At 41.4% G+C, this 26,473-nt stretch overlaps 1 protein-coding gene across 2 annotated transcripts in view; it reads right to left on the bottom strand.

Annotated features, from left to right (window-relative positions):
* Positions 1-1,139: 1,139 nt before the first annotated feature.
* Positions 1,140-26,473, bottom strand: part of ACOT11 (acyl-CoA thioesterase 11) — a 111,809-nt gene continuing 86,475 nt past the window's right edge. For both annotated transcript variants that reach the window (XM_083359635.1, XM_083359634.1), the window contains exons 6-16: positions 23,209-23,344; positions 20,308-20,464; positions 16,273-16,392; positions 15,609-15,753; positions 14,285-14,340; positions 8,164-8,230; positions 7,251-7,334; positions 4,948-5,081; positions 4,207-4,338; positions 3,510-3,636; positions 1,140-2,265 (exon numbers count right to left, since the gene is read on the bottom strand). In XM_083359635.1, the coding sequence (XP_083215761.1) occupies positions 2,110-2,265; positions 3,510-3,636; positions 4,207-4,338; positions 4,948-5,081; positions 7,251-7,334; positions 8,164-8,230; positions 14,285-14,340; positions 15,609-15,753; positions 16,273-16,392; positions 20,308-20,464; positions 23,209-23,344 (1,314 nt within the window). In that variant the 3' untranslated portion in view covers positions 1,140-2,109. The remainder of the gene's footprint in view (positions 2,266-3,509; positions 3,637-4,206; positions 4,339-4,947; positions 5,082-7,250; positions 7,335-8,163; positions 8,231-14,284; positions 14,341-15,608; positions 15,754-16,272; positions 16,393-20,307; positions 20,465-23,208; positions 23,345-26,473) is intronic.

The raw sequence follows: 26,473 nt of genomic DNA, 5'->3' as shown, positions 1-26,473 counted from the left end.
ACTCTAGAAAGGGTACAGAGTGTCACTGCGTTTTTTTCTGTTTGTCAGCTACATCTCACTCTGTTTTTCTTTCTCACTTTACTTTCTTCTTCTCTCTGTGCTGTCTGGAGAGCATGTAGTCAGTTAGGAGTCTTTGTTTCTTCTGATTAAAGCTTTTTACAGTAGAAATATGCTTCGGGTTTTCTTTATTTTACCTGATGTGCACCATGCATCAAATGAACCACGGTTCATCGCCCTCTGATAGGGAGGTTTTGATTTATCCCCCCTGACACAGAGAAGGGCAACAAAGATGATTGGGGGACTGGAGGCTAAAACATATAGGGAACGGTTGCTGGAATTGGGTATGTGCAGTTTAACGAAGAGAAGGGTGAGGGGTAACATGATAGCAGTGTTCCAATATCTCAGGGGCTGCCACAAAGGAGTCAAGCTATTCTCCAAAGTGCCTGAAGGCAGGACAAGAAGCAACGGATGGAAACTAGTCAAGGAGAAGCAACCTAGAACTAAGGAGAAACTTCCTGACAGTTAGAACAGGTAACCAGTAGAACAACCTGCCTCCAGAAGTGGTGAATGCTCCAACACTGGACGTTTTTAAGAGGAGACTGGACAGCCATTTGCCTGAAATGGTATAGGGTTTCCTGCCTGAGCAGGGGGTTGGACTAGATGACCTCCAAGGTCCCTTCCAACTACTTCTTCTCCTTCTCCTTCTCCTTCTCCTTCTCCTCCTCCTCCTCCTCCTCCTCCTTCTTCTTCTTCTTCTTCTTCTTCTTCTTCTTCTTCTTCTTCTTATTATTATTATTATTATTATTATTATTATTATTATTATTATTATTATTGTTATTGTTATCTTACATTCTTGAGAGGTTGTTGGACTTTGACAGGCTAGAAAGTCAAGATCCATTGTCCTTTTTGATTAATCTGTATTTATTCTAGTGTTTCTTAATCTGGGAACTTTAAGATGTGTGGACTTCAACTCCCAGAATTCCCTAGACAATTATGGTGGCTGAAGAATTCTGGGAGTTGTAGTCCATGCATCTTAAAGTTTCCAAGGTTGAGAAACACTGATTTATACTAAAAAAGAGAATTGAATAATTGCTATATTTTCCAGAACAAAAATAAGAGATAACAAGATTCTTCTTCCTTTCACATAACTTTTATTGTCATTAATTTCAACAACCTTCCACTGCCTTAGAAGCCTTTAAACAATTTGGGAAGCTTGGCATGGCAAAAATTTGTGCAAAACATTAGGGGAAAAGAACCATCTATCAAAACAGATAATGAGGTATTCTGTCATCAAAGAATAAAATTTCTTCCAAAATACCAAAAATAAAACCAGGAGGCATTTTCACACAGGAATAATTTCTTGGTGACAAAATAATCAAACCTTGATAAAACATATCAGCAATTTCCTAACAATCAGGAGAAACTATGCACAAGGAATGTTTAAAATTTTTTGTTTACATGTGACATGATTTCAGTAATTTGCTGTGTTTCTGCAATGTGCTTTGAAGTTTCATACATATTTAATGGTATGATAACCCACCACCATCCCCAATATTATGTTGTAGATTCTCCTGTTAAAAAAATCTTCCTATGACTTTTCACTCTTTCGAATCTTATTCCTTGATTAAAAGGCACTTTAAAATACATTTCACTTTTACAGCTTGCTTAAGCTGAATTTAATACAAAATTGCAATCTGTGCTTTAATTTCTAGTGTCCTAAACAAGGCAAAAATGGTGACAGAAGACCCTCACCAAAAAGTATCACATTTGAAGTTCTACTCTTCATCAGATTTTTCTGACCATCATAAATACAGGACTTCAACAGAAGCCAACACGGAGGCAGGTAAGGACTTGCAAAATCCTGGAAGAATCTTCCTATTTTGCTCACTTATACCCTGATTACTAAAGCTCTGATCATTAAGTTGACCTGGATAGAAAATTTTGATTTAGCTCAGAAGTCACCCTAAATGGGTTTTTCCCCTAAGACTGGCTATATAAATTGAGGTCGGTTTTCTATTCTCCTCTCTTCTTCACATACTCGATGGAGTGATTTCTAATTGTATTTACAACAAAGTTCATCATGGGACAGACGGAAAAATCTTTGTGCAACTAAAGATTCTGAAGCCCAACCGAGACATTGTCTTTGTTCTTCAGGAGGAATTGCTCGCAGTCTTGAAAAGTGCAATAGAAACTTGAAGACAGGCCAGCTACATTCGTTGTGATACAGGAGAGCAAACCAGATGTAGCCTGATGATAGTATGACACCTAGAAACAAACAGAGCTTATCAGCTGATTCTTTGGAACTCCTGGGACCATATAAAGTCTATCAATTTCCTCTTCCAGCATAAGCATCAAATGGAATGCCAGACCACTTATTTTCAGGCTTAAACACAAGAGCATACTTGGCTGTCTCTGTAAACTGCAAATGTACTGAAGTACATGAACTCAAGAGTGAGCCATTATATTGGCAATGTGGTGGTGATCAAGAAAACAACTCATGTAAGCATGTGTGAAACAGGGCTTGTAACCTACTTTAACTATATATCCTAAATGCATAAATTAACTCTTGCAGTTAAGGATTTCATAGTGGGTGTTAAGTCGTAATTAGGCTGAAATGTTTTTAACTGGATATAATATCAACATGAGACCAATCAATAAATCATGGCATGTTTAAGACAATAGCTTCTCCATCTCTTAACAGTGTCACTACAGCTTAGTAATAGTCATTATTGTTGGTCTAAAATATACTGCTCAAAAAAATAAAGGGAACAGAAAATAAGACATCCTACTATTAAATACAGTACATTGTGTTGTTTAAGTGTTCCGTTTATTTTTTTGAGCAGTATATTTGTAAAGCCTCATGTTGCTCATCTGTAACTTGGAATGATATATACCCATACCAAATGAAGGCTGATTTATTGACATTATATATTTTCTACATTAGCTTACAGAGAAAAACATTAGATAACAATGCATGTAGATAACAATCGATCCTAACAATGTCCACATTAAGAATTCATCCCACTAAGAGTGCTCAGAAAGTGTCATGGAATCTGAACAGAATATTTTCCTTACTAAAGAAATATGGAAGGACTACAATGTCTAGCCAATAGACATTGGATAGCAGAAGAATAAAAATAAAAATTGGAAGAGGTAAAACACAGGAATAGAAAGGAAATCCCGAAGTAGTTCATTATATAAGAGAGTTCACTTGGGAGTTGAACTGAAATTCTTACACCAGTTGCAATTCAGAACAAAGACATGAGTCCAGTTGGCCCAGAGCCTCCATCCACTCCTCACCAAAAATTTCACCTCCAGATACCTTACAACCCCCACTATAAATAAGAAAAAGTTATGATTTCCAGTTTGGAGGCTAACACTAACTGTAGTTGGTGTGAATTTGATGCTGTAGAGAGCCAGAATTGGACCAACTGGGACTGTGAAAGGGAGCTCTTTTGCAAGTATGAACAATTTCACAACTGTTGTCTGCTTCTAAGGCAAATGTTTACCTTGGTAAGTTCATCTGTTTCCTGCCAAAAACAGAAGCCAGAACATAAAGTCTCCCCACGGGTATACTCTGGCTGTACAGGGTGTGTTGGCAATGTGACTGATCTGAATGCTAAAACATAGGGATCCCTGAAAAAAAAAAGAAAAGAAAATGTGGTCAGAGCAAGCAAGGACTATCAATGCAACCTTATTCCACTTATCAAGTACTCTGGAACCTGACACTTAAAAAATGGTTTCTAGCAGATATTAAAACTTTAGCTTGGAAGTAGCGTAACTTCTATAGGTACGTGGGCACAAAACTTTTGATTTGGAGAATTCCTGGCAATTCAACTGAATCTCAGAATTGAATCAACTTTTCAAAAAAAATATTTGGCAATGTAGACTAAACTGTTGAGCAGAATAAAATGTGGATGGAATTTTGCACATGAGCGGCAGTCTTTGTTTTCCCACTCCTAAAAAAGTGAAAGGGACCACTCAAACCGCAATGTTCAGGAATCAAATTGCTTCTCCGTTGATTTTTAAAAATTCAAATCAAATTGGAGCTAATTCATAGACTTTGATATGTACAATACTGAAGCCAGATGCCCCCAGATGAATTTGGGACAATACCCCATTACAAATTCTGAAAGCTTTAGCCCAAATTCATTTAAAAGAATGCCATTAAAAACTGGACTTTTGAGGAATGCCTAGCTAACATACCCTGTGCTGCAAGGTTTTCTTTGCGATACCAGGACAACAAAGTCCAAAGGCTTGTTTTCCTCACTGACAGTATGACTAATTACATGATAAATCATGTCATCCTTGTCAACTTGCTGGACAAGTTCACAGCTCCTGCAAAAACAATGCAGACATATGAAATGTACATATTAACTCCAGGTACAATGTTTCTACTTTTTGTTCCTTTGAAGGCTGAAAAATATGGGTGTTTATTAAGCTGTAACCACCACCAGGAAGACAGCAATAATTTTTATTCTTGCCTCCTAATGACTAAAACCTACTAGTTTAACCCCAAAGTGGGGGGGGGAGAAAGTTGCCCATCTCTGTTTTAGAATTACTAGTGCAATAATCATCAACTTAAGACCTGCATTTTTGGACTGGCACAAAGCATTAAGTCAGAAATTAATTAAATGGCCTGTGTTCACACAACATGCCCTTTCACAACAAACCAATATTCCAGCTAAACAAACTTGACATGCTGTATAAATGCAACCAGTAGGTTTGTAATTGGCTTAATTTAGTATGTGGTATGAATACAGCTGGTACGAATCGGATGTAACTTCTGTTAGGATTCTGCCAAATGCAAAAAAAAAAAAAAAACCTAATAGAAATAACTGTAAGGCACTATCTGGGATTATGAGAAAGTCAAGATTTTTGCTGCTATTATAAGAAATGAAGTCATAATCTCTAATTTAAAAAAAAAAGATTTTCCAAAGTACTTACGCACAATGTCTGTCCCACTCGGGTCTGTTTCGTAGATCGGACAGCAACAAGAAGGCTTGCAGCACATTAAATCGTATGGTCATCTCAATTTGGACAGAGAGAAACTTGTCCTCTTCCAGAACGTACATCTTGAACTAAAAACGACCGAGTTCAACATGTTACCACAGAGTGTATTGTGAGTGTGAAAATATGCAATCATTGTTTTATTATCCATGAAATGGATAAAATAAAGTGACAAAAAGAAAAGCATCATCTGAATTCAATGAAGACCAGCATTACTTTTCAAATAATGCCCCCCTTCAAAAAATTCATCTCATCAGTATAAGATGCATTTGAGGAAGAACATTTGAGAATCATTACAATATCCTCAACAGCTACGTATTGTCACGATGATGATTTAAAATACTCAGCCTTAAAGCACTGCTGTCTGACCAGTTGCTGTCAGGGCACCTCCATAATATCACCTCCATCCACCACCATTTGTCCTTTTTTTCTCTGTCACTATTTAAATCGGGATATACACCTATAGGTATTTGAATCATTGCCTGAACACAGTCCTGAAGTGGAATGCAGTTAGAAATGTTAGCAACTACTGCTAGAAATGTGCAGGTGATATTTCTCCACCTTACTGAAAATTAATGATTTGTATTGTCAAAGGGCATCGCTTCTACTCAACATGAATTTGGTTTTTAAAAATAGAAAGAGGATTGGCTGTAGATACCCTGAGGCATCTTACACATGCAAGCACCACTCAGAGCCTTTTAGAGTCAAAGGTGTCCTTGTGTCTCTGGAAAGGAAAGTTCACCTGGGGCCTTTCCTTGCTGGTGATGACCTATAAAGCCCTAAATGGCTTGGGTCCGGGATATTTGAGGGAACACCTGCTGCCGGCATCAACTTCCCATCGTCCAGTGCGCTCCCACAGGGAGGGCCTTCTCAGGGTGCCACTGGTAAAAGACTGCCGGCGGATAACACCCAGGGGGAGGGCCTTCTCAGTGGGTGCGCCTGCCCTCTGGAACCAGCTGCCCGTGGAGCTTAGGACTGCCCCTGACCTTCGGTCATTCCGCCGGGACCTGAAGACCTGGCTCTTTGAGCTTTCCGGTCCAGGCTGAGAGTTTTTAATTGGGGTTTTATATTTTTCAGGGATCAAATTTAATTATTTTTTAACTGTTTTTAACTTTTGTATTGTGTTGACGTTTTTAAATACTTTGTAAACCGCCCTGAGTCCTACGGGAAAAGGGCGGTATATAAATTCAATAAACTTAAACTTGTAGCTGTGCTGATGTGCCATCCACCCAATCTGTCACTTGGCAAAGAAGTGTTATACAGCTAAGATGGGGAACAATCTCAAAGCAGTGGTCAAAGCACTTTAACTAAAAAAAAGTAAAGTTCTTCTATCTCCTCTTCTGCCATTCAGCAATCCCTACTACATGAAGTGGTATCCCCAACAATAAATGGGGATGACGATGATCTTACTGATGAAAATAATCCTACATTCTGATTGATCATTGGGAGAAACGAAAGCAAAGCTAATTGCTATATGTAGTAGTGGGATATGAGAATCAAAAATCAGCCTGAAATACCAAAACAATAAACAGAAAAACTACAATACTAGAATGTTTCATGATGTTACCCAGGGGATTCAGTAATGCTAACATTCTACTACTTTCAACTACTCAAAGATCACAGTATAGCAGTTAATTCAATTTAGCAATCAAAATTTTATTATCTCCCACAATGGTGGTGTCATCTGGGCAATGGCCAACTAGGGTGGGAGGGAGACCAGGAACCCACTGCTTTATAGGTGTTTTGATTTTAATTCCAATCAGGTTTTGCCAAATACAGTCAATAGCAAGAGTGGGCAGAAGTGGTGATCCAAACAATCTAGAGCAGGGCTACCCAACCCCCAGCATGCCAAAAACCGGGCCGTGCAAACAAGCAAAACCCCATCCACGGGATACAGGCAGCATGCGAAACCACGCCCCTTCCGGTCCATGAAAAAAAACTTTCTCCGTGGAACCAGTCCCTGGTGCCCAAAAGGTTGGGGGTCATTGATCTAGAGGGACCAGATTGCTTTTCCTTAAAAGGTGAATAACTTTTCTCAGCCTGATATCTTCAATCCCCAAAATACAATCAAAATGGAGAATTTGGGTGGCTGTAATTTCAAAGACACCTGAAAAACACCCAGTTGGGGAAAGGTGATCCATGATGATATTCTGTGCAGGGGAAGTGCTGCTTGGAGAGGCTTGATAACCTGGACACTTGGTCATAAACTGGGCCACTTGGGCTGGAGATGGGTTAGTTACCTTGTCTCTTTCAGATGCAAGGACCCAGTTGGCTTTAGCTACCAATGTCTTCAGTGCAGTAACGTTGTTATAACTCAGATAAACCTGCATCGGGCATATATTTTAAAAAAATACAATGAATTCCAAGTTTTCTGCTGGCTTTTTTTAAATATATTGAGCAATGCTATAACCTTCTCCAATGTCTTCCCCTCATCAGTGCTTTGACCTGTATGAAATCAGTGGACCATGGGAGTAACTGTGCAGCTTAATGAAAGCACTAAATACCTGTCAAGTGCTCTTAGAAATAAGATATGACTGCATTCTTTGGAACAGCAGCCTGGGAGTTTTGCGGTTCTAAAAATCCCAGAAAGCATCAGTGGAATTTGCCAGTGTTCTAAGTCTCTAAAAGCAAGGTGTAAAACTAAAGTTATCTCTACAATAATAAACCAGTGGGAAATAACTAAACTCTTTACTTCTGAAGGTTTGGTTTTTCAGACAAAGTTGTGCCTGAAGAGATGCTCCACTCAGTTTCATTCTGCATACCGTAATGCCGTTTCTGAGACAGCAGAAAAGACATTGATCTTGGCTGATAAATAACAATATCTATGCCAGATAACTGTTGAATGGAGCTCATTCTTCTGGACTTGAACATTTTATTGTCCGTAGTGCAAGACTTATCTTGAGACCACCTAAACAAACATGCTGTCTCAAGAGTGTTTTGAAGATGTCATCCCATCAGCTCCAAGTCCTATTTACTTCTGCACACACAAGAGGCTAAGCAACAAAATATCCATAAGAAGTTGAAGTTGAGGTTTCAAAGGGAGAAGAAGAGACCTTTGGATCATTGTAGTGTTTGAAAGGAATGGAATAGACACCCCGAGTCTAAAACTTTTTAAAAACAATTGGCAGGTCAGAGAAGCAGATGGAAACTGACCTTGTTACTCTGGTCCCAAGGCACAGATAAAGGTACTTCAGTATATTTACAGGACACAACATATTTTCTGTAGAAAGCAAATGTAACGTATTAATGAGTAGGACAAAACGTATTAAGAACAGTTTCTCTTACACATGGAAAACAGCAAACATGTTTTGAACATCACTTTCCCCAAAACAATATGTAAGAAACGACTTATCTCCTTTAGGGAACATAAGGCAAGTTAAGCAAGCCACACTGGTATACTGGTTAAAGAAACCAAGCTAGAAACTGGGAGACCATGAGTTCTAGTTTCACCTTAGGAACAAAGGTAACTGTGGGCCGGTCACTTTCTCTCAGCCCTAGGAAGGAGGCAACTGCAAACCACTTCTGAAAACCTTGCCAAGAAAACTATCTAGGTCAGACATGTCAAACACAAGGCCCGGGGGCCAGATCCGGCCCGTGAAGTGGTTTCATGTGGCCCGTGAAGCCATCCTGGAAACAGTGAGGGAACGGCCCCCACTGCCTTGGCCCTGGCCCAGAGACCCTCCTCCTGCCAGAGACCCTCAGATCTGTCCCACTCCTGCCCAGGCACCCATAGGCACCCTTGATGTGAACGACGTAGAGCTGGCCATACGCACTCTAGCCATGCCCACCCAGTAGGCCACGCCCACCCAGGCCATACCCACCCGGCCCCCTGAGGGCAACTGCAATGCTGATGTGGCCCTCAATGAAATTGAGTTTGACACCCCTGATCTAGGTAGTCTATAGGAGTCAAGACTGACTCAAAGAAACACAAACACATCCATCCACACACAGAGAGACAAGTTAAGACTTGTGGCAAAAGTTAAGACAAGTTAAGACCATGGCAAAAGACACCCACTTTTACCCTAACACAGAGCTCCAATGCAAAAGGGAAATATTGTATAATTAAATATACTCCTTCACTGTGATGGAATGTACACGGTCTATAAAGTTTTGGTAGATTCTTCAAAGCAGTTAGATATAGGCAGAGACCTAGGCAGAACCACGGATCACTCTGGTTTGGCCTTACTCTAGCCTACTGCCATAAATTCTACTGCTTTTTCTCATGAATTATCAAAAGAGCCACACTTGCACGAGGAATTATAGATTCCGTCATCTCTCCCCAGTCTATTGCATATTTTGGCACTAAGGATACATCACTCTTAGAATCCTGCCCAAGAAGCAATCTTGCAGTTTATACACTGGTTTCCAAAGAAAGCTGACACCAGTTTAAAGACACTCAACTCTGTCAGCTGGGAAAGCACTCCTGGAGATTTTCCAGCCTTCTGAGCAACTGTGCTCATAGATACATGCAAATATATGCATCAGCCAGAGGCCAGGTGCCAGACAAATCTGAGGCCAGGAGAAAAAGTTAAATTAGTAAACGATGACTATTGATTAAATACAGCGGCACCCATTTGTAGAATTCATGTCCACCTGTGTACACGTACACAAACTATTAGCTAACAGACAAAGGCGTAAGTACAAACATATTCATGGAGAGAAAGAGAAACTGGAAATCTAGGCTCAGAAAGCATAAACGCAGGAATGCTTATTTGATAGAAAGTTCCCTGGTATTTAATTACTCTTATGCTTAGTTAAGAATACACAGGCTGCTTCTATGCTGCAAATGGATCTATTTACCTCAGTTTACTTTATGTGCATTTGGGGAGGTGGGGTGCCAAACTGGCAAGAGATCTTTAGCATATCAAGCTGTGTTTTCTTTTTGTTTGCAGAAAGAAAATAAATAAATGCCTTTATACAGGTAGGCCTTGACTTACAACCACCATTGAGCCCAAAAGTTCTGTTGCTAAGTGAGACGTTTGTTCAATGGGTTTTGCCCCATTTCACAACTTTTCTTGACACATTCCTTAAGTGAACCACGGCGGTTGTTAAGTTACTAACGCGGTTGTTAAGTGAATCCGGCTTCCCCCATTGACTTTGCGTGTCAAAAGGACACAAAAGCGGATCACATGACATTGGGGCACAGCAATGGTCATAAGTAGGAACCCGTTACCAAGCGTCTGAATTTTGATCACACGATCACGGGGAGGCCGCAAAGATGGTAACGGTGAAAAACGGTCCTAAGTCCCTTTTTTTCAGCGCCATTGTAACTCTGAGCGGTCACTAAATGAACTGTTGTAAATTGAGGACTACCTGTATTGGGCTGCAAGCAAAAGGATGCTTGCTCTGCAACAAGTCCCACTTCTAGATGCTTAGAAGCCCTCTCAGCAGGTATGCTTGTCCTAGCAAACTTTTGAGGATCCTGGTTTTCTACAATCTTCACTACAGTAACTCTACTCCAAAGGTAAATTCTCTCTTGGAAACTCACACTTTCTGTGCATGGAGGATGGCAAGAGAAATGCAAAAGCTAAACTGCAAAGACAGCAGCTCCCGTCTTTCTTTTAGTCACTGACTGCACCTCACAATTTCCAATCTTCTTCCAAATATCCTCCTCTATTGCCAAATTCTCAGCAAATATAAGATAAGCCCCCCTCCCCCAAACACTTACAGATTTGAATGAAATGTTTCATTTTCCTTTCAGATAAATAAAAGTCTTCGCTTGGGGTTACCTCCAGGAAAGGTTTATGGCATACAAACGCTAATGAAAGTCCATTTTTGGAATTAGACGCAAAAGGAAACAGGCTGCCTGCTGTGTTGACTCAGTGCAAGGGCCCAGCAAAAACCTTGGACTCCAGGAACACAAAGTCACAACAGGCTCCTGTGAACTGCTCAACCATCAAGCCTTTACAATCTCATTCTCAGGGTCTTAGATAAAGAAGTGTGGATAAGGAGAAATCTGGCAGATAACAGGTATCTTATCACCTTCAAAAAGAGCAATGGTAAATAACCAAGTTCAACTTTGCAAAGCACATCAACTAGAATAGATACTTTTTAAACTAAAGATGTTAAGAAGACAGGAAGAGACAGGACAAAGTCCATAGGCAAGCTAAACAAAAAGATTGAGGTATGTGTGTAAGCTGCATGCATCCCTCCAGAGACACTGGTTCTTAAGAAATAATTATATATTACTTTCTGTTCCAATAGAGAAAGTGTTATTTATGAATAAGAAGATCTCAAAGTTATAGAAAATGCCTAGGTGTATGTGTTCCATAGCAGGTAGAGATATGGGTGACACAGTTCAGGCATTGATACACTACCACTCACACAGCAAACACACATTGTGTCGGTCACAAGGGCTATATATTTCATTTTTAAAGCACTATTGTCCTCTTTCCCACATTGTGACTATAGGAGAAAGACTAGGAGAGCCTTCTTAAAGATCATATATCTATGTCCATTTACTGAATGCTTCTTAAGGCTTCTTATGGTGATTTACTTTATCAGGGAAACCGCTTTGGGGAAATGAAGTTTACACACTTGAAAGTTGCCATGGTTGAGAAACCCTGCTCTAGAGTATGGTAGTTTGCCTCTGGAAAATGGGTTTTTGGGACTAGTCATTGAAGCCATAGAGTTGGCCAGTGTCCCCAAGGCTGTGATGTAACAGTGAAGACACTGAACTTAGGAGACCCAAGTTCTAGGTCACCCTCCATTATGGAAGCCCACCGAGTGACTTTGGGCCAGTCACCCTTTCTGTCCAGAATATTACGTGGATTATTTTTTTTCCTTGTGGAAGGAAAGGCGAGGAGGAAAACCTACGCATGTCCATTTATACTCCTGAAAGAAAGCAGAATTTACCTCCATAAACAATAAATAAATCTCAGGAGAACGCCCATGATATTATCACATGATTCCGTCTGTAAACCTTAGCAACTTCCAAAGACAGCAGATCCTCTGACTTCCTACATTTAAATTTTGCCTATCTAGACCTCTTGACTCCTCCTAACAAATACTGATTTCGGTCCAAGTGAAATATTAACAGCCTCCTTCCTTATCCAGACACTCCAGATATTCAGGCAAACAATTAAGATAAAGGAGGCTTTAGATTATTTTTTACGGTTCATCCTGCAGCAGTTTCCCCGGTAGGCTGAATACCTGGAATTCACAAGCTGGCGAGAGTGACAGGGACAAATAATTAAGCCAGAGAGATGTCAAAAGAGAGAGAATTCTCAAGCTGAGGAAGGCTGTGAACCCTTGACTTAGAGCATCCTGTTTAATATAGCAGTGCCTGTTACGTTCTCCCTGTGTAGATGTTCTCTAGCTCTTCCTAGCCGGCCTTTTCTCACTGCTCACACGAAGATGTCACTAATCAGGTATTAATGCCTCAAGAACAGTGGCCTCCAGGATAATGCAGGCCGTCTCCATCCATGTTCCCGTATAAATTATATATGAGAGATAACAAACAGAAAGGCTATAAATACACACTGAAAGCCTTGTGACATAACAAGAGGCAAATGGGAGGGGGCTGTAAGGTAACCATAAAGCAGAACTGGAAGCAGGCAGCAGTAAACAGCTTGGGAAGAGGAATCCGTTTCCTAAGTAATGTTGCAGCAGAATAAAAATCTAAAAGAGGGAGATGAGCAAAGAGGAGGAAAACATTGATCATCCGTGTTCTTTCTATCAGAATAATATAGGTTAGAGAAATTCCAATACATATATACTAAAATCTTTGCCCGCAATTCTCTTCCTGCTTTCCTGGTTGAGTGAGGTTTTTTCTTTTTTTCTACTGGAACATAGTGTAACTAATGCTCAATGTAGCTTCTTAGGTGTTTTACATATAAACATGTTTACGTGTCTGTTTAAAGAAAACATGTGTCTGGACCTTATTCCTGATAAAAAATATATTTGCACGGACACAAACTGTGATCACAAAAATGCCGGAGCAGCACAAAATCTGAAGCCTGCTTTGAGATGGGCAACAGAACTGGCCCCTTCCAAGGAAGTAAGGAAATCCTCAGTTTAGCAGATTATTGCAGGATAAGTGGTATGTTAAATCTAACAGTTTGCTTTTCCTGCTCACCATTCAAACGTTTGAAGCCACAGTAGCAGCAGGGAAGCCAACCCACCAACAAGTGGAAAAAGCCATATGCTAAGAAGACAGAGCTCTATTGCACAGAAGAAATAATACTAATACATAAAAAGTAAAGGTAATGGCTCCCCCACACATGCGTGCTAGTCGTTTCCGACTCTAGGGGCCGGTGCTCATCTCCGTTTCAAAGCCGAAGAGCCAGCGCTTGTCTGAGGACATCTCCGTGGTCATGTGGCCGGCGTGACTAGATGCCAAAGGCGCATGGAACGTTGTTACCTTCCCACCATAGTGGTCCCTATTTTTCTACTTGCATTTTTACGTGCTTTCGAACTGCTAGGTTGGCAGAAGCTGGGACGAGTAACAGGCGCTCACTCTGTTACACGGCAGTTGGGATTCGACCCGCCAAACTGCTGACCATCTGATCAACAAGCTCAGCGTCCTAACCCACTGAGCCACCGCGTCCCTAATACATACAAGAAAGCAAAACCTGTCTGGACTATTTTGGAAATAACAAACAAACACTGACTGCAGGCAGCATCCAAATGAAACATCCAACCAATGCACCCAAAGTCCACTAAATCGAAGTGTAAGCAGAAAAGCAAAAATCTCTTGTCTCCTGTGGAATACTCACAGAGCGAGGCTGCTACTCATTAAAGCAGCCCCAATTAGTTTCAGGAGTATGAGTGAGCCTGTAAAACAAAAAACTCCTGCCCTTGTTTTAAAGAATCCACTCAGATGACCCTTAAAGCAGCAACCCCTTTTTGTCAGGCTCCGCCGAAGTCTGAAAAAACAACAACACACAGTCTCCTTGAATGAAGAGCAGCCAGGTCCCGTTTGTACTAGGTCTCAAGCACTTCTTCCAAATCATTTGCACAGCTCTAACATTCAGCCTCCACTTCCCTGGATGAAGGTGTGTGTGTGTGTGTGTGTGTGTGTGTCTGTGTGTGTCTGTGTGTGTGTGTTACCCCACTGGCAAGTCTGAGTATGAAACCTATAGATAGGAAGATTTAGTTCTGCATAAACCATTTTGTCCTCCTAAATATGGTCATGATTCTATCCTACGAATGTGCAACAGGAAGAAAAAAAAAACCCATGCATGGAGTGATTAAAATTCTACACTCTCCCTTTCACTTAACAGCCTGTAGGGAAGGCAGAGTGCTTGAAAGAGTAAGAAAACGTTTCACCAACCTGTCTAGTCTAATTTTTTGCCTCGCGCTAGCTTCTTTAAACCGTCTTTCTCCATCCTGTTAAAGGGAAACAAAACAAACGGAATTACATTATGCACACTGCCTCTTCAGATCCCCCTTTTGCCTCTGTAATCAAGTCCCTCCACCTTACCGCTGGTTGTCTCTTCTTCCCTTTTCTCCTCTTTCACCTTTCCCAGCATTATGGATTTTGCAAGGAAGCTGGAACTATGCACAGTACGCCCTCTCACTTGACTCTTCGGTTTAATTAAAGCCTGACTATGTTCTTGTCTATTCAAAACCACAGCAAACAGTCAGGTGAGAGAATCTAGAGGGGCTTTGCGGATTTAAACCAAATTTAAAAACCATGATCAGTCCAGGCCCGCTTGTTGGCACGTCTTCAGGTCACGGCGGAAGGATTGAAGGTCAGGGGCCATCTGCAGCTCCGGAGGCAGTTCATTCCAGAGGGTTAGCATGCCCACAGAGAAGGCTCTCCCCCTGGGGGTCGCCAGCCGGCATTGCCTGGCCGACGGCACCCTGAGGAGGCCGACTCTGTGGGAGCGAATCGGGCAATGGGAGGTTGACAGTGGCAGCAGGTGGTCTCGCAAGTACCCCGGGCCTAAGCCATGTAGGGCTTTAAAGGTAATTACCAGCACCTTGAATCAAACCCAGAGTTATGTACAGGTAGTTCCAGACTTTTGACTACAATTCAGCCCAAAATTTCTTTCGCTAGGTGAGACATTTATTATGTGAGTTTTGCCCGACTTTACAACTTTAATTGCCACAGTTGTTAAGTGAAACACTGTGATTGTTAATTTAGTAACATGGTTGTTAAGTGAATCCGGCTTTCCCATCGACTCACTTGGCAGAAGGTTGCAAAAGTGATCACATGACCCCAGGATACTGCAACCATCATAAATATGATTCAGTTGCCAAACATCTGAATTGACCATGGGAATGCTAAAATGGTCTTAAGTGTGAAAAATGCTCATAAGTCACAATTTTTTCAGTGCTGTTATAATTTTGAACAGTCACTAAATGAACTGCTGTACGTTGAGGACTACCTGTGTTGAATAGTTTTCCTTTCTATCACATTAAAAGTCACAGTTCAATGACATCTTTTATTTTAAGAGAGTTCTGGGGCTCCACCCAAAACCTGGGGTACAGAATGTGAGGTTTCAAATGTGCATTCCTACTTTAAGCCACAACTTTCCTTTTTCTCCAGGTGCATCATGTTTTTTAAGGTGGTTCCCAAACCTTCAGTCATATACCATTCTGGGCTACCAGTGTAATGTCAAAGCCGTGCAACGTCATTTTCATTTCCTTACCCCTGGTTCTGGCTTCAGCAATGGAAGTGTACGTGGCTGACCATCTTTATTCAAGACTACAAAAATCATGAAAGCACTATTTATATGTCTTCGGCTGACTTCCATTTCATGTCGATAGGCCTCGACACACACCCCAACCTCCATGCTGTAATCAAGAACATTTTAAAATGTTGAGCAAACAAGTAAATGAATGCGCAAATCTGCTGAGATCACACTGGGTACGATATTATGACCAGTTGGAATGAATTCTAGCCCATTGTGATTAACTGTTTCTTTGAATTAATTGCAAAACACTTTCTAAAGAAGACACGGTATTATTATACCTTTTATGTGCTTATTTATGTGCTTCTCTTATTATTTATTTTAATGAAGTCAAGTCAGCAAATTTTAGAAGTTATCCATTAATGAAATAAAATGGCTTGTGGCTTTCCAGATATTGGCAAACTACAACGTTCTATATTGGGAGCTAATAAGAGAAAGTGGGCAGGGGGGGGAAATAAATGCCCCATTTCTTACAATCCTCTTTCAATCTTCCTCTTCATTGTTTTTTCATTCATTAGAGTAGATCGTGAAGTGGCTTAATTTATACAACTCCGTAAAATTTCTACTGACTTCCGGACCAAATCCACTTAGCTCTAGATAGAAGGATGGCAGGAAGACATACCTGTACTTAAATGCATTGTTAACAATGGCCTTGAACAGAAGGCGGTCCCCAATTTGAGATGGTCCCCTGAAATGGAACATTTCAATGGTCTTCAGGGTGGGATAGGCATTGCACAATCGGCTAGAAGAACAGAGAAAAACGGAAATCTAGTTTGATCACATAAAAAATACCATCCGTTACCTGTAATGCATGTGCCGCTGAACAAACTATCTAAATACAGTACTGTTTGGCAATCAGCAACAGATCAAATAGAAGTTATGAAATAACCCAAGTTCACTGTTCTACTACAAGTGTCAAACTATGCCCGAGCTGGATTTCCACTGGCCTGTTGACAGTGGAAAGGCTATTTGCCAGTTCAAGAGGACCTCCGGGTGCCCCAGCAATAAGAGAACATGGGTAAGCAGCAAAGGACAGACTGAATTTTCCCTTTTCCTTCTTTTCCACATAATGACCATACAAATTCCCAGAATTAATGGAGACACAGTGCCACCTAAAGGAAAACAGCTAGCTCGTCACTAATAAAAAATGAAAGACAATCTGGCAGCTTCAGAGCTTCAGGAAAAAAGGGAATAAAGAAGAATGCATGCTAAGAGGTAAGTAAGTCAGTGTGGAAGGGAGTGAATTTCTATAGTAGCTGGGCTGTGGTAGCTTCTATTTTCATTCACAAGAAGGACAAAATTTAGCTTTAGAAGTAGAAAAATCAGCATCTCTTGAGGGGGGGATGTTTCTTGCTATCCCAGTAAAATTCCAATGTATCTCTAGTTAGCAGGATCACACGTAAAAATATCTCTGCCTTGATCTGATAATAACTAAGGGAAATCTAATAGCCAAATCACAAAGGTGCATCAACATTATCCTTGGGAATTAACCTCTTGCCTTCATTGGCTTCAAAGAAATTGCAGAAATAGAAAAGAGCAGAACTGCAATTCCAGGTGCATGGTTAAGCGCCCAACAAAAGGATGGGAGGTGAAAACCAAACAAATACATTCAAGTTACACTATGGATTACTAGAGCATACTACTATTGTTACCTCCACAGTTAAATTAAATCAGGTGTAGGAAAATGCTGAACAATTCCGTCAGATCCACTGCCAGTAAACCTAAGGTAACTTTCAAATGTGACCTTAAATGTGGATTTATTTGAACGGTATAAGGAATTACATCTGCAAACCTTAGAAAGGAGTTAACACGTTTAAACTATGGATATCCAAAACATAAGAGTAGGTAGACAAATCAGTATAGCAGCTCATGCAACTGGACCATATCGTCCACTTTTCAAACTTGCACGGAGGCTGGTTTTGCCTTGCCTCCTACCTTTTTTCCAATGACTGGACAGTGAATTCCCTTCATGATTGCAGTTTTTATTGTTCAAATTACAGACAAATAAGCAGTTCCTCCCAATTCTTGTTTTTATCCAACTAGGAAAAAGAATCCCTATTACTACTGAAGCAAAAATAGAAGATGTATAGGATCAGGAAACCCAGTAACAACAACAACAACAACAACAACAACAACAATAATAATAATAATAATAATAATAATAATAATAATAAAACAACTGGCCAATCAAGAATTGATTTAGGTCCAATACTTTCCCCCCATTTTCATGCCTCCTAACAAATCTAGAAATTGAGAAAAATTATTCTGATACTACCTATTGATTTTAGAAAATCTTTACCATATTAAGTCAGGGTCCAAAAATACCATTTAATATCTCAACAATCAAGACTGTGGAAAGAATATCTCCAAGCAAAAGATATGTGTCACAGCCCTGATATCTGTCCCCAGATTTCTATCATGGCTTGTGGGCTGCTCTGGGATCAGAATAACCTAATCTCATCCAGATTATAGTTCCATCTGCCTTCTTAAACCCTGTGCAGATTCTCTCATTTCTGTTTACACATTCACTCAACTTGGTAGTCAGCAGGACATCAAACCTAGCAAACTGATACTATGCTTCCACAAAAATAAGACCCGGTCTTTTATTTATATATATAAATAAAACGGATTTTATTTATATATATAAATAAAACGTGTGTGTGTGTGTGTGTGTGTGTGTGTGTGTGTGTGTGTGTGTGTGTATGAGGGACGCAGTGGCTCAGTGGGTTAGGATGCTGAGCTTGTCGATCAGAGGGTTGGCAGTTTGGGGGGTCAGAGTGAGCGCCTGTTACTCGTCCCAGCTTCTGCCAACCTAGCAGTTCGAAAGCATGTAAAAAAAAAATGCAAGTAGAAAAATAGGGACCACTACGGTGGGAAGGTAACAGCGTTCCGTGCACCTTTGGCATCTAGTCATGCCGGCCACATGACCACAGAGACGTCCTCGGACAAGCGCTGGCTCTTCGGCTTTGAAACGGGGATGAGCACCGGCCCCTAGAGTTGGAAACGACTAGCACACAAGTGCGGGGAAACCTTTACCTTTACCTTTATATATACAGCGCGCACATAAGACGTGGCAAGAGCATGGGGGCCAAAGGAGTCCGTTGCACTCTGGAGCTGCACAGCCTGAGCAGCGCTTCTGAGTTGATAGTTGTGCAAGCAGCAGTCGGAGGCAGACTCACAGGGGGAGGCAGGCGATCCCAAAGCGACGTGCCTGTCTCCCCTTGTGCCTCTACCTCCGACTGCTGCTGGTGCCACTGCATGTCGGGATCGCCTGCCTATCCCCCTGCTCCTCTGCTTGGAGGGCCAGCCTGGTGATCTGGTGAGCCCTAGGTCTCACCTGTGCTGTGTGGGGTGCAGCTACTGTCAGACACTGTCAGCCCCCGCGTGCCTGTTGCCTCCTGTGCTGACCAAGGCCCCCCCCCCCCCGGGCTGATGACAATCTTAACTGGGGCTTTATTTTGGGCTTATATTAGGAACATGCTAAAAAAAATCAGGCTAGGGCTTATTTTCTGGTTGGGTCTTATTTTGGGGAAAACACAGTACAGATCCTTTATTATGTTTCCACATTGCTGTCATTGAGATAACTGCTATCAAACTTCAGTGGACTTCGATATGCAGTGTTTGTATCTAGGGTAAAAGGAACATTATGAACGTTAAAGGCAAAAACATTTAATTCCTATAGTTGCTCCCAATTTTCATAAAGCGGGAAGGAAGCCAGTAGTTGAGTAACCTCAGTATTGTTCTACGCCAGAAGAACCTAATACTCTCTTTTTGCTGAAAACATTAGTGACTCCAGTTGCCCCTCTCTGCTTTATACTAGAAAAACCTAGAGTGCATGTAGACGAGCATATTCTTGCAATTTTCCTACGGAAAGGTTTATTAATCTGAAAACAATGGCCACAACAATCTCTAGTACACTGCTGAGTTTTGCAGATAGTCTTCGCTTAACAACCAGTTGCTTAACGACTGTCCGGAGTTACATGGACCAAAAAAGGGTACTTACAACCCAGATTCAAACTTCTGATCATCCAAGCCACCTCACATTCACATGATCACATTTTGGGTACTTGATAGCCAGCCTACATTTGCAGCTGTTTGCACTGTACATGTCACTATGAATTTGCCTTTTCTAGCCAGAAAATCTCAAAAACTTCTGTTTTCTGGCAAAAAACCCTACCACTATTAACAATGGGTTCGCTTAAAGGCCATGGGATTTGTTTAACAACTGTGGTGTTCCATTTTATGACTGCTGTGTTTGCTTAATGACCGTAGCAAAAAAATAATGTAAAAGGGAGGTTGGTCATATGATGACCTGCTTAACAACCGGCATGTCTTATAATTCTAACTTCATGATAAATTATGGTTTCAAGTTGAAGATTACCTCTATATGTATTTGAGTTCCTCATATTAAAAATAACAAGTTCCAGAAAGCAATGTGTTCCATACTTCATGAATAATAATTCTGAAAATGTGCCATGTGAAAATGTCTTTATTACCAGCGTATGATGGAATGGGAACCCTCCAGTGAAAAAGAGCAGGCCTCACCGTAGATTCATCTTTTTAAATATATCTCAGTCCTAATTACTATAAAGCCAGAGTTAAGATTTTCAGCAATCACTATCATTCCATTTTCCCCTCAGCAGATGCAAGCACCCACCTTGCCGCTATTGTGGCCACGTTTTCCATCCACGCCATGATCTGCCCACCAAACGTGTTTCCCTGATGGTTGGCATGTGGGGGTAAAATGAGTTCCACGCTTTCCACTCTGGTCTTTTCAGCAGGTATGGTCACACTGCATTCTCTGTTCTCAGGATCTATTAGGGGAAAAAGATATCTTCCATCAGAGGTGTATCTGCACAGGAACAACCTTCTCAGGGTTAAACTACCAGGTAGGCACTTGAAATAACGTCCAGGTCTCTTCCTTCACCCTCCACCTCCATTTTGTGTAAGCTTTACCTGGCGGAGAGGAAGAAAAAAACTTCTATCGACCTGTTGTCATACATAGCAAGCGGTCAGTGGTATCTAAAGCTGCAGGATCCAATCTGGCTGGAGAGAAATTCCTTGAAGATGGGCTCAGCACAAGTCCGAAAGCTCGGACGACTAAACATTTGGTCCCGGTGACCGACCCACATTGGATCCTGCAGCATTACCCTGGGACACGTTTATTCCCCTTCATTCGTGAGTATCTAAAGCATCCAACTGAAGAGGTTGTGTACTTTCTACTCACTTAAGGATTCACTGAGCCATACAGTTGGACTAGTGATACCTACACTTTTGCACGTGACTGTATTTAAGCATATCTTCCTATTCCCAGGTTTAAGTTACAATCTGGATTCAACTTGTGGTGGAATTCCGAGGCTGCATGTTGCGTCAAGCTGCACATCCCTGAACTAAATGAAGCAAGCAAGAAGCAAGAAACTACCCACAATTTAAAAGGGAGCTATGACTATTGCTTCTTCTATACCAGGGGTAGGCAACCTTGGCTCTTTTATGACTCATGGACTTCAACTCCCAGAATTCAACTCCCAGCTGGCTCAGGAATTCTGGGAGTTGAAGTCCATGAGTCATAAAAGAGCCAAGGTTGCCTACCCCTGTTCTATACCATGCTTTTCAAGCAGCCTCTCTCTTGCATGTCAATAGCTACATCAATTTCTCTTTTGGGCAGTGGATGGGCTAGAAATCATGTCTGCTCCTTATTGATGTTTAGTGCTTTATGATTATACTCGGTCCATTAATTCCACCCCTTGCAACACAACAGGTGGAATTAATGGAACCAACAACCTCTTCTACTGAAGGGCTTCCTGAATTAAAGTTACTGGCAATGAAGATCAGCTCTGCAGCTCAGCTGATCCAAGGTACCTAGCAGGGCTTGTTGGCATCATTGCTCACTTTCCTGAAATAGCTTGTCAGCATCAGTGAACGGATTCCAGGCCAGAGAGGAACATCCCGTCCATTATAAGTGTGACCCTTTCTGGATTCAATAACTATAGGCCAGAGGTAGTTTTTTTAATAGCACTTTCCACTATGACAACCACATGGATGAGCTGTATGGAATCCTCAACTACCATGTTTACTAGGAGATGCCACCAGAAATACTCTTCCTTGATTGTAAACAAGAAGCGGCAAGGTCAAAGGATTATCTCTGCACTGCAGTTCAACCGTTTTCTTCTTTCTAGCAACCAACGTGCAATCATAGCTTCATGTAATTACTACCATAGGAAAACTCGGTGCACATCACGCACATATCAGAGTTTGAAAAAACAGGTGGCAGGGAGCTCCACTGACCTAACGAGCATGCATTTGGTAAAAATGCGTGTTTGGAAATGAAGTAGCTGCCCTTTCTTATAAACCCAAAGTGTCAAACGTCAAATGATGTTTCTTTATTTATTTAAGAAAAAAAAACCTGCCCCCAACTCATTCTCAGTGACTTCTTAAAAATCCCAATACAAAAACAGTAACCCACCACCCTTCTGATGAGAGCCATCAAATAAGCCAGTCGACAGGCTTCATATAACGCTGGGGTTCCCAGGACCCTTGGCTGAACTATACCTTCAGGACCTTGCAAAAGAGTGTCAAAATGAGGGGCAATTTTATCTCCGCAGGGGTGATGCTCCACGGGGAGGGAGCCACTATAGAGAAGGCCCTTCTTAGTCCTGTCAGATGGACCGCTTTAGGAGAGGGGACCTGTAGGATTCCCTGCCTTCCTGCTCTGGTGAAGCAGGTAAACCTGACAGGGAAAAGATGGTCCTTCAAATAACCTGGTCCCAAGCCACATGGTTTTGAAGGTGACAACCAGCACTTTGAATTGGACTTGGAGGCAAATGAGCAGTCAATGCAGCTCCTGCAGGAGAGGTGACGCACGTGCAAATTTAAGCTTGCCCAAAAACATGCAGACCACCCATTTTGAACCGATGAAAGCTTCTGGATAACTTTTCAAGGGCATCTAACAGCTATGCTGTTTTCAAAGGATGAGTGCCTTTGAGTCATTATTGGCTCCTGACAATCGCCTGGACTAATTCCTGCAATTTTCTTGGCAAGATTTTCAGAAGTGGCTTGCCACTGTCTGCTTCCTAGGGCTGAGAGAGAGAGAGAGAGAGATTGACTGGTCCAAAGTCACCCAGCCCAAGGCAGGACTAGAACTCTCGGTCTCCCAGTTTCTAGCCAATGCCTTGACCACTACACCAAACTGGCTGAATATAATGACCACCCGTACAAACAAGGAAGACTAGTTTAATATACTGAAATGAACTTGCATAAACACTGAATTCCCCATGCATCTTTGGGTGCTCCCAATGATCAGTGCATGCCATGTTTTCCAAATGTCCAACAAGGGTAAGCTCATCTTTCTGCATTTCGAATTGTTGAGTTCTATTTCCTGAACCAGAGCACACCTTGCCAATTCAAATATTGACCAGACTGACTCCCCACATAGGGATTTATTCATGAAGTGTTTTAAAAATGATAAGAGATAATGTAAAATGAAGTAAAACGAAACAAAGCCAAGCTAACCCATGCCGTGCAGCCAAAGCCCTAGAAAGAATGCTAGAATATACTCTACCAGCCTGCACAGGGCTCTTAGTAAGCAGATCTTTTATTGTATCCGTGTGCACCAGTCGCATACGGCGACGTTCGGCGGCAATGCTGTATTCAATTTTCTCCTCTTCTGTTTGAGGAGCCAGGGGTTTCAACTTTATCTAAGAGAAAGGGAAGAGAATACATTAACATTCCTCTTACTCTAGACCAGGGGTGTCAAACTTGCAACGTCACGTGACATATAGCAACGTATCGCGACTTTTTCTCCATTGTCGGCAATGGGGTGGGCGTGGTTTCAGCATGGCGCATTGGGCCTGCGGGCCGGCAGTTTGACACCCCTGCTCTAGACCATTTGCTTGTCTTAAGTATCACAGCCCAAATCTAACTCACACTCATGTAGGCAAATTTGAGCTGTGATACTTAAGACAGATTAGTTCAGCTTAGAACTTTCAAGCTTACACACACAGCCTCTCAATGTACTTCCAACATTCTTTGGTTGTTCCCCTGTATAGGTTCTGTACTTTGATTTCTCCCCACCTGCAAAAGCTTAATAAGGAGGTTGGGCTAGAAGACCTCCAAGGTCCCTTCCAGCTCTGTTATTCCTGTTTTTCTGTTAAGATTCAGGGAATTTTAGAACTGGGCAGTGATCAGTGATCTGGATTTAAAATGGAAGAGGTGACTTGGAGCATGCATGGATATGTATCTAACACTGGCCAGCAGTATCTACTTAAATCAATTGTGTCATTGTCTGGGATCAGACAGCTCCCACTGTATGAGCCCAGAAAAAAGCTACAGCTGACAGGTATTGTCTGAGCATTCACAATTGTTCCAAATGGAGATATTCAGCCTAGAAATAAGGAGAAATTTCCTGACTGTGAGAACAACTAATCAGCAGAATGACTTGCCTTCAGAAATTGTAGGTGCTCCAACAGTGGAGGTTTTTAAGAAGAGACTGGACAGCCTTTTGTCTGGGGTGCAATAGGGCCGTGGTGGCGAACCTATGGCACGTTTGCCACAGGTGGTAAGCAGAGTCCTCTCTGTGGGCACCCATGCCGTTGCCCCACTCTTAGGCCTTCAGCTGGGTTTTATAAAACCTTTTTGCTTTAGGCCGCCGCCGCCGTGTGCATACACACAAAAAAAGGTTCAATCAAGCAATCAATTTCAACTTCTCGTGGGGGAAAAAAAAGATCTCGCAAAGTTGGAACTGATTGATTGAACTTTTTAGTCCCACCCAGTCTGCCATTACCATCACGGCCACACCCACCCAATGGGCCATGACCAACCAGCACCCAATGATACATAAGTGGGTTTTGGGTTGCAGTTTGGGCACTCGGGTCTCTAAAAGGTTTGCCATCACTGCTATAGGGACTCCTGCTTGGGCAGGAAGTTTCACTAGAAGACCTGCAAGGTCCCTTCCAACTCTGTAATTCTCTATTCTATAAACCCCTTTTCTATTTTTGAATCGGGATCAGTGCATAATCCTAATAAATATTCTATTCTGTTGAATGGAGTAGAAGATTGGAAATAATTTTCAAGAATCACTTTTGTGAGATGAAGGGGTTTCTTAGCGGGTAAATACCTGGAAAAATTAAATCCTCTTCCTGTACAATTGCTTTTTGTTACAAAAAAGGACAGGCCTTATCCTGAGCACAATATTACAAACTTGCTGCTAACATAATATGTAGTTTGGCTTTGGTATGCCCAGATATGTTACTTAATGCAACTTCAAAAAGACTTATTGATTTGGCTGCATATGAAAGTACACATTAATAATGATGGGATGACAGAAACACATCCAAGCAATTTGTGGACAGAAAAATCTGCCCCTGTAGAAGAGATATGGCTTACTTAAATCTTGAGAGGTCCACTTTGTATGGCTCCCCATGGTCTGCCAGTGTGTTTTAAATTCACAAATCAAGTTTATAACAGTGATGATGCTTGAATTATAAAAAGGTCCTGGTTACAGAAACTATATATATAAGGCACCGTTTGTAAGTTATGCTAGGTGAAGTAAACTGAAGTATCTTTAGAATTAGGCCCACTTTATGATCACCTCATGGTATATCCATGTAGTTCCCTTGGTCAAATTTAAGAAAGTAAACTGCCACTTCCTTCTGCAATTCTTTCTGCTTCCAAGTGTAACCTTTGTGTGTAGTATTTCTAACGATCTTCTTCCAACTTTTAACTAGATTTATCCTCTCAAGATCAATTAAGGTACTTCCATCTAGCTGGGCAAAGATTTGGGTTCGGCTTGATTCCAGATGTTCATATAGCTTTGACTCAAAATTTGTAAATAGATAGCCATTGCTTTCTTTGGGATTTTTTTTTCAACTTCCTGGTCTAATCTGTAACTCTAAGGTTTGCTGATGGCCTCCACTGAAATAATAAACAGATCTAACTCAGCTTAGGGGTTTTTTTTTCCAGGATCCAAGACCTTCTTTATCTTGTAAATATCTTTCTGGAAACAAGGTGCCCAGAATCTTATGCTGTACTCCAGGTATAGTCTTACCAATGCCAAGTAGAAAGGAACAACTTCATATTTCTTTGATACTGTAATGCAGTGGTCTTCAAACTTGGCCTTTTTATGACTTGTGGACTGCAACTCCCAGAATTCCTCAGTCAGGATGCCTGGCTGAAGAATTCTGGGAGTTGAAGTCCACAAGTCATAAAAGGGCCAGGTTTGAAGACCCCTGCTCTAATGCATTTGATTCTCTACTTCACCCAGAATAATAATAATAATAATAATAATAATAATAATAATAATGATGATGATGATATGATGATGATGATGATGATCATGATCATGATGATGATGTTGATGTTGTTGTTGGAAGGGACCTTGGTGGTCATCTAGTCCAACCCCCTGCTCAGGCAGGAAACCCTGCCTATACCATTTCAGACAAATGGCTGTCCAGTCTCTTCTTAAAAACTTCCAGTGTTGGAACATTCACCGCTTCTGGAGGCAGGTTGTTCCACTGGTTAATTGTTCTAACTGTCAGGAAGTATCTCCTTAGTTCTAGGTTGCTTCTCTCGTTGATTAGTTTCCATCTGTTGCTTCTTGTCCTGCCTTCAGGTGCTTTGGAGAATAGCTTGAGTCCCTCTTCTTTGTGGCAGCCCCTATTATGTTAGCCCTTCTAGTAGCTGTCTCACAGTGCTTGTTCAATTTTCAATGACCACACCCAAATCCTTCTCAGATGCAATGTTCCCAAACCATGGATCCTCCTTCTTGCATGTGAATCCTACATTTTCTCTCCCTAAATATAACATCTTAATGGACAAACTGATCCTCT

The sequence above is a fragment of the Vipera ursinii genome (assembly GCF_947247035.1).
Source record: "Vipera ursinii genome assembly, chromosome: 3".
NCBI classification, from domain to species: domain Eukaryota; kingdom Metazoa; phylum Chordata; class Lepidosauria; order Squamata; family Viperidae; genus Vipera; species Vipera ursinii.
This window is presented reverse-complemented; position numbering and strand designations above follow the sequence as displayed.